We start from the raw sequence: 16,124 nt of genomic DNA, 5'->3' as shown, positions 1-16,124 counted from the left end.
ACCAGGTATGCAAGGCTGGTTTAATATTAGAAAAACCATTAATGTAACCCACCACATAAATAAAACAAAAGACAAAAACCACATAATCTTATCAATTGGTACAGAAAAGGCATTTGACAAAGTCCAACACCCATTTATGATAAAAACTCTCACCAAAATAGAAATTGAAGGAAAATTCCTCAACATATTAAAGGGCATCTATGCAAAGCCAACAGCCAACATCATTCTAAATGGAGAGAGCCTGAAACCATTTCCCTTGAGAGCAGGAAGCAGACAAGGATGCCCTTTATCACCGCTCTTATTCAACATTGTGCTAGAAGTCCTAGCCAGAGCAATTAGGCTAGACAAAGAAATAAAGGGCATCCGGATTGGCAAAGAGGAAGTGAACTTATCTCTATTTGCAGATGACATGATCTTATACACAGAAAACCCCAAGGAATCCTCCAGAAAACTACTGAAACTAATAGAAGAGTTTGGCAGAGTCTCAGGTTATAAGATAAACATACAAAAATCACTTGGATTCCTCTACATCAACAAAAAGAACATCGAAGAGGAAATAACCAAATCAATACCATTCACAGTAGCCCCCAAGAAGATAAAATACTTAGGAATAAATTTTACCAAGGATGTAAAAGACCTGTACAAAGAGAACTACAAAGCTCTACTACAAGAAATTAAAAAGGACATACTTAATTGGAAAAACATACCTTGCTCATGGATAGGAAGACTTAACATAGTAAAAATGTCTATTCTACCAAAAGACATCTATACATACAATGCACTTCCGCTCCAAATTCCAATGTCATTTTTTAAGGTGATACAGAAACAAATCACCAACTTCATATGGAAGGGAAAGAAGCCTCGGATTAGCAAAGCATTAGTGAAAAAGAAGAAGAAAGTGGGAGGCCTCACTGTACCTGATTTCAGAACCTATTATACAGCCACAGTACTCAAAACAGCCTGGTACTGGTACAACAACAGACACATAGACCAGTGGAACAGAATTGAGAACCCAGATATCAATCCATCCACATATGAGCAGCTGATATTTGACAAAGGGCCAGTGTCAGTTAGCTGGGGAAAATATAGTTTTTTTAACAAATGGTGCTGGCATAACTGGATATCCATTTGCAAAAAAAGGAAACAGGACCCATACGTCACACCAGGCACAAAAACTAACTCCAAGTGGATCAAAGACCTAAACATAAAGACTAAAACAATAAAGATCATGGAAGAAAAAATAGGGACAACCTTAGGAGCCCTAATACAAGGCATAAACAGAATACAAAACATTACCAAAAATGACGAAGAGAAACCCGATAACTGGGAGCTCCTAAAAATCAATCACCTATGCTCATCTAAAGACTTCACCAAAAGAGTAAAAAGACCACCTACAGACTGGGAAAGAATTTTCAGCTATGGCATCTCTGACCTGCGCCTGATCTCTAAAATCTATATGATTTTGTCAAAACTCAACCACAAAAAGACAAACAACCCAATCAAGAAGTGGGCAAAGGATATGAACACACACTTCACTAAAGAAGATATTCAGGCAGCCAACAGACACATGAGAAAATGCTCCCGATCATTAGCCATTAGAGAAATGCAAATTAAAACTACGATGAGATTCCATCTCACTCCAACAAGGCTGGCATTAATCCAAAAAACACAAAAGAATAAATGTTGGAGAGGCTGCGGAGAGATTGGAACTCTTATACACTGCTGGTGGGAATGTCAAATGGTACAACCACTTTGGAAATCTATCTGACGTTATCTTAAACAGTTAGAAATAGAACTACCATACAACCCAGAAATCCCACTCCTCGGAATATATCCTAGAGATACAAGAGCCTTCATACAAACAGATATATGCACACCCATGTTTATTGCAGCTCTGTTTACAATAGCAAAAAGCTGGAAGCAACCAAGGTGTCCGTCAACGGATGAATGGTTAAATAAATTGTGGTATATTCACACAATGGAATACTACGCATCGATAAAGAACAGTGACGAATCTGTGAAACATTTCATAACATGGAGGAACCTGGAAGGCATTATGCTGAGCGAAATTAGTCAGAGGCAAAAGGACAAATACTGCATGAGACCACTATTATAAGATCTTGAGGAATAGTATAAACTGAGAAGAACATATACTTTTGTGGTTACGAGGTGGGGGAGGGAGGGAGGGTGTGAGAGGGTTTTTTACTGATTAATTAGTAGATAAGAACTGCTTTAGCTGAAGGGAAGGACAATACTCAATACATGGAAGGTCAGCTCAATTGGACTGGACCAAAAGCAAAGAAGTTTCCGGGATAAACTGAATGCTTCAAAAGTCAGCGGAGCAAGGGCGAGGGTTTGGGGGCCATGGTTTAAGGGGACTTCTAAGTCAACTGGCAAAATAATTCCATTATGAAAACACTCTGCATCCCACTTTGAAATGTGGCGTCTGGGGTCTTAAATGCTAACAAGCGGCCATCTAAGATGCATCAATTGGTCTCAACCCACCTGGAGCAAAGGAGAATGAAGAACACCAAGGTCACACGATAACTAAGAGCCCAAGAGACAGAAAGGGCCACATGAACCAGAGACCTACATCATCCTGAGACCAGAAGAACTAGTTGGTGCCCGGCCACAATCGATGACTGCCCTGACAGGGAGCACAACAGAGAACCCCTGAGGGAGCAGGAGATCAGTGGGATGCAGACCCCAAATTCTCATAAAAAAACCATACTTTATGGTCTGACTGAGACTAGAGGAATCCTGGCGGTCATGGTCCCCAAACCTTCTGTTGGCCCAGGACAGGAACAATTCCCGAAGACAACTCATCAGGCATGAAAGGGACTGGACAGTGGGTAGGAGAGAGATGCTGATGAAGAGTGAGCTAATTATATCAGGTGGACACTTGAGACTGTGTTGGCATCTCCTGTCTGGAGGGGGGATGGGAGGATAGAGAGAGTTGGAAGCTGGCAAAATTGTCACGAAAGGAGAGACTGGAAGGGCTGACTCATTAAGGGGAGAGCAAGTGGGAGTACGGAGTAAGGTGTATATAAACTTATATGTGACAGTCTGACTTGATTTGTAAACGTTCACTTGAAGCTCAATAAAAGTTAATTAAAAAAAAAAAAAGATTTATATCCTTGGAAACCCCATGAGACAGTTCTGTCCTGTCCTCTAGGGTTGCTATGAGTCGGAATCAGCTCGATGGCAATGGGTCAGCAGGTATGGAGTAGCTTGGGCCATATGCTCTGGCCAGCTCAGTGAGCTTGAGTCCGTCAGTACCCTGGCCAGAAGACTCCAAAAGTGAGTGGAATGCTTGCACCCCAGGGAAGAGGAGCAGGAAGAAAGCAGAACTTCTCCATTTATTTATGTATCCACTAAAAAAAAAAAAAAAAATGAAGCTTTGTTAGTACTTAACATTGACCCTGATGATCTCCCATGGCCTGCATGTCAGTCATACAAAGCTTGTACATCATTGTTGAGTTGTCTGGAAAAAAGAGCTGGAGTTGCTTAATGTTGGCCCTTCATTCACTTGCTTTCAGTGTTACAGACACATGTTGCAGTTTATGCATTCCTGATAAAGTGGATTTAAAGGTTATATTACCTGGTTTTTATATACTTATCCTTACAAAATAGACAAATGGCTTAAAATAGCGAGGGAAGTGCACATTGAAGGTGATATTAATAATGCCAGCACAGGCGAACAATGAGAAAATGGCAGAGCTGACACTTCTCTGGCTCCTAGCATGAGGTCTTCATCAAGCCTCCTACAAGGTATATTAATTAGGGTTCAGCACAAGCAGTGACAGCAAGAAAACTCAAAATATGTGAAACCCCCCAAAAAGATAGAAATGTCACATAAACAGGCAGTCTAGGGTTGATTCGATGGCAACACAGTCACGAAGGACCCAGACTCCCTTTCTTTTTGCTGTGGTTGCCTCAACACCTGGCTTCTCCGTCCTGCTTCAAGATGGTTGCTTATCCAGCTAGTTAGGAGGAAAGGGAGCGGAAGATAGACCCCTTTCTTTAAGGATACATATTTCTACTTACAGCCCAGTGAGCAAAACTTAGTGCCAAGGTCATGCGTAATTGCAGGCAGGGGGCTGTAGTCTTTGCTCTGGGAAGTCATGTGGCCCATTAGTAGAGGTCTGATACTGAGGAAGGAGAGAATCGATATCGGGGGACATCTGGCAGGACCAGCCATTTGAGATAAAAGCAATTTAATGAAATTTGAGCAGAAGCCAGCACCCCCAACAGAAATTATCAAACAGGTTATTGGAAATAAGGACTTGCATTCACTGTCATTAACAGTGACATCACCTATGAACTTGATTTATACATCATTCACAAGCCTGCTTTTGAGCAAACTATTGAATAAGAGCAAAGAAATTAAAGGTAGCAGCATGCAAAGTACTATAGGACAATGTCAATTTAGTTGATTTTATAGAAGCAACTATAGTAGCATCTCTGTATATACTTTATGATGATATGAGTAATAAATATCACAAATAATCAAATTTCATCTTTATTTTGGTGACCAATGCTTATTCCTAAAAGATCTGTAGATTGTTATGAAGTAGATAAAACATTTTTGCTAATGCGCAGTAGACCCGATACAGTAGCCATCAGTAGTGAAAATGGTAGACACTTAAGAGTTCACTTTCACCCAGACTTGGAGCATAAAGCATCAAAGAACCGTTTTACTTTCTGACTTGGTGGAAACACTGAAGATGTTAAATCATTGTTGGGGTATCATTCATGAAATCTGAGGGCATTACAAGAGTTTAATGAGATACTTTTATAAGGTTTGTGAATTGTCCAACTACTTTAATGATATTTAATAATTTTATCATTAATAAAGCTGTGTGTATGTGTATTTTAATATATTGCCAGGGTTCATAGCATTCACATTCTGTTCTGCAGTTTTAGTCTTAGTTCTACAGTTACGTGGATTCAACACTCACTTCCAAGCCCTCTGCCATAGTTTCTGCTTAGCTGAAGTTTATTCCATAGTAGGGATCATAATGATATTCCCTGTTGTGTTTCATGTTCAAAGATGTTTTTCCGGGGCATTCATACTTGGATAAAAGTATGTAATGCATTGATAACATTTTTAAGTCAGTCTTTTTCTTTGAGAACACTGGTTGTGTTTATGTTGGAAGTCCTTTTAAATTTCTATTTCAATTGCTTGCTTTGCCCACCATGTCTCTTAGCATATTTTCAGCAGTGTCTGTTCTTTTTTGTCCTGTGTCCAATGTGCGTTTTTTTTTTTCCTGTGATGGTTTTATTTTTCTCTTAGACTTCCTTCTTGGGCTATATCTGCTGATGCTTTGTCTCCTTTTTGTTATTTTATACTGTCTTGCTATTTTACAGTATCTCCTCTAAGCCTTTTTATCTCTGCTTTAACTCTTGTTTTATAGAGGTGTTTGTTTCACTAGGGGAAACAATAATTTCTTTTTGGTAGGGAAGTTACTCTTTTTTCTTTTTATTGTACTTTAGATGAGGGTTTACAGAACAAACTAGCTTCTTATTAAACAGTTAGTACACATATTATAACATTGGTTAACAATGCCATGACATGTCAACAGTCTCCCTTCCCGACCATGGGTTCCCTGTTACCAACTTTCTTGTCCCTTCCTGCCTTGTAGTCTATGCCCCTGAGCTGACGTGGCCCTTTAGGTTTGTTTTGTTTTACGGGCCTGTCGAATCTTTGGCTGAAAGGTGAACCTCAGGAGTGACTTCATTATTGAGCTAAAAGGGTGTCTGGGGGCCATACTTTCAGGGTTTCTCTAGTCTCTGTCAGGCCAGGAAGTCTGGTGTTTTTTTGTGAGTTTGTGTTTTGTTCTACGTTTTTCACCAGCTCTGTCTGGAACCCTCTTCTGTGACCCCTGTCAGAGCACAGTGGTGGTAGCTGGGCATCATCACTTTGCACTGGACTCAGTCTGGTGGAGGCCATGGTATTTGTGGTCCTTTAGTCCTTTGGACTAATCTTTCCCTTGTATCTTTAGTTCCTTCATTCTCCCTTGCTCCCGAATGAGTGAGACCAGTGGAGTATCTTAGATGGCCACTCACAGGCTTTTAAGACCCCAGACGCTACTCACCAAAGTAGAATGTAGAACATTTTCTTTATAAACTGTATTATGCCATCTGAGCTAGATGTTCCCTGAGACCATGGTCCCCATAGCCCTCAGCCCAGCATCTCGGTCCCTCGGAGTTTAGATGTGTCATCCGTGGAGCTTCCATGACTTTTTCTTGGACAAGTTGTGCTGGGTTCCCCAGAATTGTGTACCGTCTTACCCTTTACCAAAGGTACCACGTATCTATTGTCTTATTTTGTGTTTTTTCATCCCCACTCCTCCCCTCCCTTATAACCATCAAAGATTGTTTCTTTTTGTGTGTAAACCTTTTCGTGAGTTTTTACAGTAATGCTCTCACATAATATTTGGCCTTTTGTGATTGACTTATTTCACTCAGCATCATGCCCTCCAGATTCATCCATGTTATGAGATGCTTTGCAGATTCATCATTGTTCTTTATCTTTACGTAATACTCCACTGTGTGTATGTACCGCAGTTTGTTTATCGATTCATCTGTTGATTGGCATCTAGATTGTTTCCATCTTTTTGCTATTTTGAGCAATGCTGCAGTGAACATGGGTGTGAATATGTCTATTTGTGTGATAACTCTTATTTCTCTAGGACATATTCCTAGGAGTGGAATTGCTGGATCATACGATATTTCTAGCTTTCTAAGGAAGCGCCATATCGTTTTCCCAAATAATTATCATTTTGCACTCCCATCAGCAGTGTATAAGCGTTCTAATCTCTCTGCAGACTCTCCAACGTTGGAAACAATAATTTTTAAGACTTTATTTTTAATGGGTGACTGCTTGGGGGTTTACAGTGATAACTTTTTCCAAGTAGATTATCGAAAGCAACTTTTCTACTGAGGGAAGAGTTTTTAGGAACAAATTACTTCCTTAAACCAAGGGAGGATATCTCTTGTTAAAAATAAAACAAAAAACAAAATTTGGTACTTGTTTATACCATCTCTGAAGGTATCATATAATGTTAATATTTGGATTTCAAAATTTGAGATTCCTTTCAGTGTTTCAAACTTTAAACTTTGATTTCCACTTGGAGCTAATAGCGATAATTTGTGTACTAAAACGTCCAAGGTCATATCAAAGATGGTGTTTCATTATTATGCAGAAGTTCATAGGAAATTCTTTCTGTGAAGTTTTTTTTTTTTTTCCTACCTGCTACAAATGACAGAAGTTCAAGAGGCAGAAAAATTGATTGATACTGTGTTTGCACTGTAGGTAATATAGGCTCTTTCCAGCACTAAAAGGTGAAAACAAGAAACTTCTTTTCTCTGTAACACTAATAGAACTTGTTAAGAACCTTATAGTGGCTGTCTTTTTTTTTTCTTTTTAATGTTCAAAAATCATCATTGACTCTAATGGGTAAGGTTAAAACTCTTTAGCCTGGCTCTCTAACATCTGGTCCCTAGGAGCGCCTGCCTTTCCAAACTTATTTTTCATTCATCCCAAATTCCTGCATTTCTTTTGGCATTGTACTTGTTACCTTGAATATGTGATGAGCCATTTTTCATGCTTCTTCCCTTGCCTGGCACTGCCTTTCCCTTTTGCCTATCTGTTCAAATTGGAGCTACCTTTTCCTGCTCAGTAAAGCTTTTTTTTTTTTTTCTCTCTGCATTGTACAGCTCCCTTTCTTTTCTCTAAATTTTGTTAGCATTTATTGTGGAGGTTTTTTTTTTTTCCCCCTTAATCACTTACTTGATAAATAACAATACAGAGTTTATGATTATCCCCATAAAATACTAGAAGCTCTTTGAGTTTATGAACTTATCTATAACCTCCAGTGTTCCTGGCACATTGCCTTACACATTGTAGTTATTTAATAAGTAATTGTTGGTCCATCGTCACTTACTCCAGATACCCGGTGACGTTAAAATACTCACATACAGTTTTCTGCATGGTTTAATTTACTTCTTAAAAACTAGAATACTTCAAAATGCCATCAGGAGCTTTTTAACCACATGTGGCTTTGCTTTATATTTTCTCTTTCTACGTGGGATTTTCCTGAATTAATCTGTGAAGACCTGTCTGCTTTTGGGGGGTGGGGGGGTGGCATTTTCAGTTTATGATTTAGCGTCCACTGTCATAGGGTTGCTAGGAGTCAGAATTGACTCGATGGCAATGGGTTTTTTTTTTTTTTTTTTGTCATCAGAAAGGATCCCTCGTGGCACAGTGGTTAAGAGCTCAGCTGCTAACCAAAAGGTCAGCAGTTCAAATCCACCCGCCACTCCTTGGAAACCCTATGGGGCAGTTCTAGTCTGTCCTATAGGGTCGCTGTGAGTCAAAATCGCCTAAATGGCAATGGATTTGGTTTGGTTTGGGGGTCATCAGGGAAGGAGCCCTGGTGGCACACTGGTTAAGTACCTGGCTGCTAACTGAAAGGTCAGTGGTTCAAACCCATCAGCTGCTCCTCAGGAGAAAAATGTGGCAGTTGCTTCCATGAAGATTGTCGCCTCAGAAACCACATGGAGCAGTTCTACTCTATCCTATAGGGTTGCTATGTGTCAGAATAGACTTGATGGGAGTGGGTTTTGTTTTTGGTCTCGTCATCAGGGAGCTGGCTTAATGTTCTTTCTTGACTTTGTCTACCATCCATACCCTGTGGGATTTCTGGCTGGTGTTTTCCTCTCTGTGGGTATGTTTACTTCTCCATGCCTAGGAGCCTTTTCCATATCATTGTAAGCACTGAGATTTGTACCTTCCTGCTACCTGTCAGTTGGCAAAAAGCTCTGGGAAGCTTCTGCTTCCCAGCCATGAAATGAAAGGTGGACCTGCAGAAGGCCCTCTCCCTGGCCACCATCCACGGTCTCAGTGCATAAGCAGAGTGCCAGAAGCCTGCAACGTGCAAGTATTGAAGCACCTGAGTACTCTCCAGTCACGACTGGAGACATTTAAAGTTATATCCTGATACTTTTGGTGTCAGAATTCCTTTCTTCATATTCTTTGGGAAGGTCAAAGGCCACAGAGCATCTAACTCTTCCTTGTTACGGTACTAAAAGTTGATGGAAAATAAGAGTGTCATGACTTGATTAGAAATATATTTCCAATGTCAGTATCAATGGGGAAAGGGGCTAGGAATGCAATTTTAAAAGGTAGTGGTGGGTACTCTCTTGGCAGAAGAATTATATATGCCTCATATCATGGTGGAAAACCTGGTGGTGTAGTGGTAAAGTGCTACGGCTGCTAACCGAAGGGTCAGCAGTTCGAATCCGCCAGGCACTCCTTGGAAACTCTATGGGGCAGTTCTACTCTGTCCTATAGGGTCTCTCTGAGTCGGAATTGACTCGATGGCACTGGGGTTGGTTTTTTTTGGTCGTATCACAGCCATACCAGAGGAAAGGATTATCATGAACTTGGGTGAAAAGAACTAACATACATATTTCTGTTACGCTGAATGGAAGGGAGTCCTACAGAGCCAGGAGACCTAAAGGAAAGTGATTTAAAATAGCATTTTGTCCCCAACCCATCTGCATCTCTTTGGAAGTGTTATTCCTCACCGTGTTCTTTAACTTCCTGTAATTCTTCCAGCCAGCGGCAGACTTGTTGCATATCATTTTCTTGGACAGTCTATAACAAAAGGAAGCTTCTCAGTCATTATTCCCTGCATCAGAATGATTCTCTTATAAATGTGCTCATGTGACCTCAACAGGATCACAGTCATTATAGTGAGTGCCTACTTCGGTGATTGTGATTATTGACCTGTAAGTATCTGCATGTTTCTGTAGTATAGAAAAGACTGGACATCATGCCTCATTCTTCACAGCTGTACATGAATAACAGTCACCAGCTATATCTGGCATGTGTGTGATGGCAGAAAAAAAAACTTCTTGAGTTTTCTAATTTTTATCTCATGTGTTACCTTCTCTGCATAAGTAATAATGCCTTAGCTTTTATTTCAAATTAAAACTTAATTGTCAAAGCTTCCTTTCCTGGTTAATTTTCTTGCACATTATTACTGAATGGGGAGTATGAATATATGTAAACTTTTCAAGCTGACCTCAAAATTTCTTCTCACTAGTGTTTTTCATATGTCATATGTTGAGTAAAATATATTTAACATATTATACATTGAATAAAACCACTTTAAAAGTCCAGCTATAGAAATAATTACACTCTAACCATCTTAAGGAAATGCCACCTTTTCAGAGGGCTCTTAATTGATTTTGCCTTGTAAACAAAAATTATATCCTTGCATTCTAAGGTTCATAGTCATTTTACCAGTATAAAATTCTGAACTGGAGATGCAGAAATTAAAGCTGAGAAACTGGACCAGGAAGCAAGTCGAGAAGAGTGGTGACTTTATTACATGAATTTTCAAATATAACATGTTATTTTGGTTTCTTCAATTAAAGTGCCTTCACTATCTAGTTGACGTTATTAAAGTGTGTTGGAAGGAATACTTAATTCCTTTTAAATTTAACATGTCCAGATTTTGTCATCCTCTCTTATTGTAAACCCCTCCAGATGCAAATTCTACTCATCCTTCAACACCCATCTCACATGCTACTGTTCAGATTTCTCTTATCCTTGAAACCTGGCCGTACCCTACACCCTGTCCACCCATCTTCCAACCTGCAACATGGAAATTGGCTCCCCCTTCTGTCTTAAATTCCTATAGCCCCAATCTGTCCTAAGTGCCTTTCTTTTTCATGCTTGTTGTTTCTGTAGCTGCCATCGAGTGGGCTCCCCGACTCACGGTGACGGCAGGCACAACGGAGTGCGCTGTCGCTCGGTTTAGCAGCATCCTCGTGATGGGCTGGGTTTTCACTGGCTGATTTTTGGAAGTAGATCGCCAGGCCTTTCTTCCTATTTATATGTAGTTATTTGTATACATTTATTATTTCCAGTATTATAATGGGAGCTCACTGCAAGCAGGCACAGCAGGGTATCCATCATCACCCTCCCGACAGCACACGGCACAGTTTTGCCCATGTTGGATGAATGACTACGTCTTGTGTAAATGAATGGCTTATATAGCAGATGGGCTTGTTGATTATGTATTTTTTGTTTTACTCCCCAGATGCCACCCTGGCACCATTCTAAATAATGGAGCATAGTCAAGCCCAGGGCTGGCAACCAGCAGACGTGAGTTCTAATCCCAGCTCTGCCGCTTAGCCATCTTCCCACAAATCCCTGAGCCTCTCTGGACCACACTCTCGTCATCTCTGAAACGAGGGTGTTGTATTATATGATCTGGCAGACTTCTAGCTCTGAGATTCACTGGTGGGGTTATCTGTCATGGAGAGTGGCGTGGCGGTCTCCTTTATTTTCTATGTGTTTCACAGATACTATTCAGAATCCACCACTGCGTGAATACAGATGTGGCCTGTCAGTGTGACAGACTGTTCTCGAGAGGAAATTACTGGGTTTGACAGCTATCCAACCCTGGGTTTACTTTCTGAGATGTCACTATAACAAGTGTTATGGCCAGCGGATCCAATTCCTCATCTACATATATGGCCGCGTATGCTGTTCCTGCTGTAATAGCATGAGGGTGGTTTTTCTGTTAATCCAACTGTCACATAAGAAACTACTGCCATGGTTTCTTTCTTGTGACCAAATGTTTCCAACCCTTTCAGTCATCCTTGAAGTTATTAACAGTCACATATCATGAATGTATTCATGCCATTGTCCTTTATAGAAAAAGGAATCAATTTCTTACGTTTTTCTTTTTTTAGTAGATCGCTAAGTTCTGGGTGAGAACCTTGATAATATTGTATGTCATGTTTATATAAATCTGAATTCTTTATAAAATGAGAGAAATTTGTAGTTAAGACAAAGAATTTATATTTTATGTGTGACATTTAAATTAACATTGTTTTAAAATGCCATGAAAAGATAGGTTCAGAATTAAGAGTTACAAAGTTTTGGTTGTGCTTCATATATATGACCTAAAATGAGGACCAGAGATTTCGGGTACTAGTACAGTGACGTACCAATTTGGGAATTTGCTGGAACCTAGGAATCCTCAGTGTCTAGCCGTCTGTCTACCTACTACCTACTTAACCATTTTCCTCCATCAGTCTACCTTGAATAGAAACACACTTGTCGTTCAAAGAGTGGTCCAAGGACCAGCAGTATCATTGTCAGGTAGTTTGTTAGAAATGCATCACCTCAGGCCCCACTTCAGACATACTGAATCAAAACGTGTTTATTTTAACATGATCCCTGGTGATTCATATGCACTTTAAAGTTTGAGAAGCACTGGTCTACCCTTCTAGTTAAAATTTAGTTCAAGAGAGAAAATTATCATTATTGTTTAATGTTACTTCCCAGCTTAAATAGCATTTCATTACCTACCAGGTAATGTCTAGATTCCTTAGACTAACATGCCAGGCTCCTACAGGCAAGACCTCGTGTGACTTTACCATGTATGAGAGCATCTCCCAGTTCAAACATTCTATTCCATCATTCTGTTCTACTTGCTATCTACTGATGCTGTCTCATTTTTCTCCTATCATTTTTGCTTTTGCAGGTTCACCCTCCTCCCTTCTCCTTCTCGCACTTCCCTGTCCACACAGCTAATTGGTGTCCGTTCCTTAGAGCTTAGCTAAACTCTCTTCTGTGTAGCTTTCCCTGATCATTTTAATACACGAAAGATCTTTCTTCTTCCTTAGAATTCCCGTAACACTCACCACGTTAATTTATCTCATAACATTAACCACGACAACACCAGCAACTAACATTTACCGAGTGTGTACCAAGTACCAGGCACTGGGCTAAAAACACTTACTGTTCGCTGGAAACTCAGGGGTTAGGCTCTATCTGCCCCTGTTTTACTGATGGGGAAAGCGCTTGGAGAGGTCCAAGGACTTGCTCAAGGCTACAAGCTGGTTAGTAATGGAAAAAGTATTCAAATTCAAGAAAGCTGACTTCCAAGCTTGTGCTCTTAAATCACTGCTATAGTCTTTTCTTGCTTCTTTTAATAGCATAAATGCCCCGAGTGTAGGACCCAAGCCCACAATGCATAGTATGAATATAAGGAAGGAGGGCATTTTCTCTCCACAAGGAAATGCTATTGATAAATGAATTGTATAATTATATAGCTTCCCCCTGCTCCTATGAATGGGTTTGGTTTAGATTGTTATACTTGAGGTTTTATTTATTTGCAATATAAACAAAAAGAACTGCTTACAAAAATGTACAGTAGAAAGCTGATGCAGCATTCTGTATATGAAACTGTAGCAGGCATTCTGGGTCAGGTCTGTTTGATAGGAACCCATGTACTGTACATCTCACTTATGGAATTATATCACTTTACCAAAATATTTTGTTAAATAAATTGTAAAAGCCAAAAAGTATTCTAAATCGCCTAATGGGGCTTCATTGTAACTTTACCTGGGCTGTGGGTGCTAAACTAAATTCATAACTTTTTCTTTACAAGGCAGGGGCTATGATTTAAATCATCTGAAAGACTCTTTTAATCAGTTGCTGTGTTGTGTTTGATAAATTCCAACTTGCCCGCATTATCTGCTCTATTTCCCTCCTTGGTTGCAATCTGCTGCTGAAGACAGTCAGGGAATAACAATAAAATCCATTACAGAGTTAGTGTGGCCCCTCTTAGTTCTGCTCTTTCCCTTGCCTCTGCCTGTCCTATCTCCTTGAACCTACTGATGGCTTGCCCCAGTTCCTAAGTCAACCATAGGAGAGGCAGGACAGGTACGAAAGCCAATACCTTGTTCCTTTCCTGCCCCTCTCTGCTGCTTATCACTCACTTCTCACCCCTCCACCTCCATCCACAGAACTCAGAGTTTTCCTATCCCAGAAGTGGGTACTGGTGGCTAACCTGGCTACTGGACTGTCATGTTGGACTCCATTATCCTCCTTCCTCCCTCTACCATGTCATCTGCATCCCCACCTCCTTTCTTCTTAGCTGCCAGTAAGTCCCAAGAATGCTTCTAATGCCTTCACCTTCACTTATAACCCAGGCGCTAAGACTCAGCCTCAGTTCAAGGCCCTGCCCTTGGCTCTGACCTACCTACAGTCCTATGATGCAGGGCCTGAGTTGGTAAGTGGGCCCTGCCTTGTGGAACTCTCTTTGTTAATCTGAGACCCTGGGCTTACTTACCATGCTTTCTTTCTGCAGTGCATCTGCCTCTTCCCCTAACATACACACACACACGCACACACACACACACACACACACACACACACACACACACGATCAGTCTTTCTCTCTCTCTCTGTCATCAATTGTAATGTTGGAGAGATCTCTGAACTTTGCTACCCACCTCCTGACTCCTGTTGCTTAGATTCCCTGCTGCCTGCATTGACCCTCGGACTGTCTCCCAGAACAGGACCACATTCACAGTTTCCTCAGAAACTGTTTTGTCTGTTTGACCAAAGTGTCTGGACTACCCAAATCTATCCCTGTGCCCAGCGCTCCTGTCCTGGTCCTGTTTAATTCCAATGCCTGCTTTTTTGTACCGAGGTCTTCCATACCTTTCACTCACATCATGCAAGACCCTTACTGTTGTCCAGGAGAAATTTGACTCATCTTCCTTTGATGCCTTTTTGCAGGGAGGGTAAATTCTTGGCATGTGTGCCATCATTGTCCCCTCCTATCCTGTGGCCAGCAGTGTTTCCTGCTGAGCCCAGAGTTGGCCTTAGAATCCTTCTCAGTATAACCCCCCAAGCCAGTTCACAAGAGTTGTCACATGCGATGAAATCTCTGCTGTTGCTGTAAGGATTTTCCCTCTGCATTGGTTGTACAAATCCATTTCCAATGCTTTGCTTTGCAGGTGATCTTGCTGCCTCCTTCATGAAGAGTGTCTTGGCCTCTGCCAGAGTTTCCTTTTTTGCAGCTGCCTTTTCATCTCCAAAGTTCTCCATTTCCTCCGTTTTCCTTTTCTAAGGAAAAGAGGTCTCTTCTAGTTTCTGTTCTTTGTTCTTGGTCTCATCTCCTCCCTTTCATCTGATCTTTGACCTTTCTCCATTAGCTGTTTCCCGTTTCTAGCTTCCATCCGTGCCTGCGGATGTACTCACATGCACCCCTCAGCCTGGAAAGCTACTCTCCCCTCTTCAGTTCCTTCAGTTATCCCCCATTTCTTGATGCTTCACTCCTTCCCCAGCCTTTTTGACATCATGTGCTAGTGGCAGTGGTTACCATGCATTGCACTCCTAGTAGGAATTACCTCTCTGAATCCTCATGACCATCCTACGTATTAACTTATTCATATCCATTTAAAAAATGAGGCTGGGGCTCCCTTATGGCTAAATTGAAGTCAAACTGGGCTTTGATTCTTTATCATTTTATTTTTCGGTTTCAGCAAAAAAAAAAAAAAAAATCATAGAAAACTGACAAATAATCAAAAATTTTTAGTTGATAGTCATGTTACTGGTACTTGTTAATGGTCAAGTGTTGCCTTCACACCTTAAAATTTTATTCTTTGATTTAGGAATACCAATGCCTAAAAATGGTGGAGTAGACTGAACTTCTAGTTCAAATGAAATATCCAGAAACATTTAGCACTAAGTATCAGTGAAGAATCACATTAAAGAACGTGCTTATAAACAATGGCAACAAAATAAAAGGTAAAAAACGCTTTTCTTAGCCAAAATCTTATTGTTAAGGTTCCTCATAATCCCATGTTGACTTCAAATGGAAATCTTCTTTGACTTTGGAAGGGACGTGTACAAAGTTCTCATCCAAGGGGAAGGATAGTGGAAGAGAATCATTCATTTTCCTTACAGAAGCTTAACGGTGTTTGCTGGAGAGAGAGTATTCAATGAATCCCTGAATGAATGAGTAAATAAATGAGCAAAGGAATGAAAAAAAAAAAAAAAAGGAATAGCAGTAATTTAATCAAAGTTTGAGTATTCAAATTATATGTTAGATTGGATAGAGCAGCTGCTGGCTCCTAATTTTTTAGGTGGGCCTATTACAAATTTTACAAGTAAAATTTTGCTGAAGATCATTCAAAAACGATTGCAGCAGTACATGGACAGGAAACTGCCAGAAATTCAAGCCAAATTCAGAAGAGGACATGGAACCAGGGATATCGTTGCTGATGTCAGATAGATATTG

General features: G+C 40.4%; 1 protein-coding gene across 4 annotated transcripts in view; it reads left to right on the top strand.

Annotated features, from left to right (window-relative positions):
* The window catches only part of EFCAB11 (EF-hand calcium binding domain 11), a 197,344-nt gene that overhangs the window by 25,498 nt on the left and 155,722 nt on the right, over positions 1–16,124 (top strand). The window contains exon 6 of one of the 4 annotated variants that reach the window (XM_023546479.2): positions 3,176–7,717. The exons of the other annotated variants lie outside the window; for them this stretch is intronic. Coding sequence (XP_023402247.1) covers positions 3,176–3,230 — 55 coding nt within the window. The 3' untranslated portion in view covers positions 3,231–7,717. Of the gene's footprint in view, positions 1–3,175; positions 7,718–16,124 lie in introns of those variants that run through there. 4 annotated transcript variants of the gene reach the window in all.

This window comes from Loxodonta africana, chromosome 10, assembly GCF_030014295.1.
Source record: "Loxodonta africana isolate mLoxAfr1 chromosome 10, mLoxAfr1.hap2, whole genome shotgun sequence".
Lineage (NCBI taxonomy): Eukaryota > Metazoa > Chordata > Mammalia > Proboscidea > Elephantidae > Loxodonta > Loxodonta africana.
This window is presented reverse-complemented; position numbering and strand designations above follow the sequence as displayed.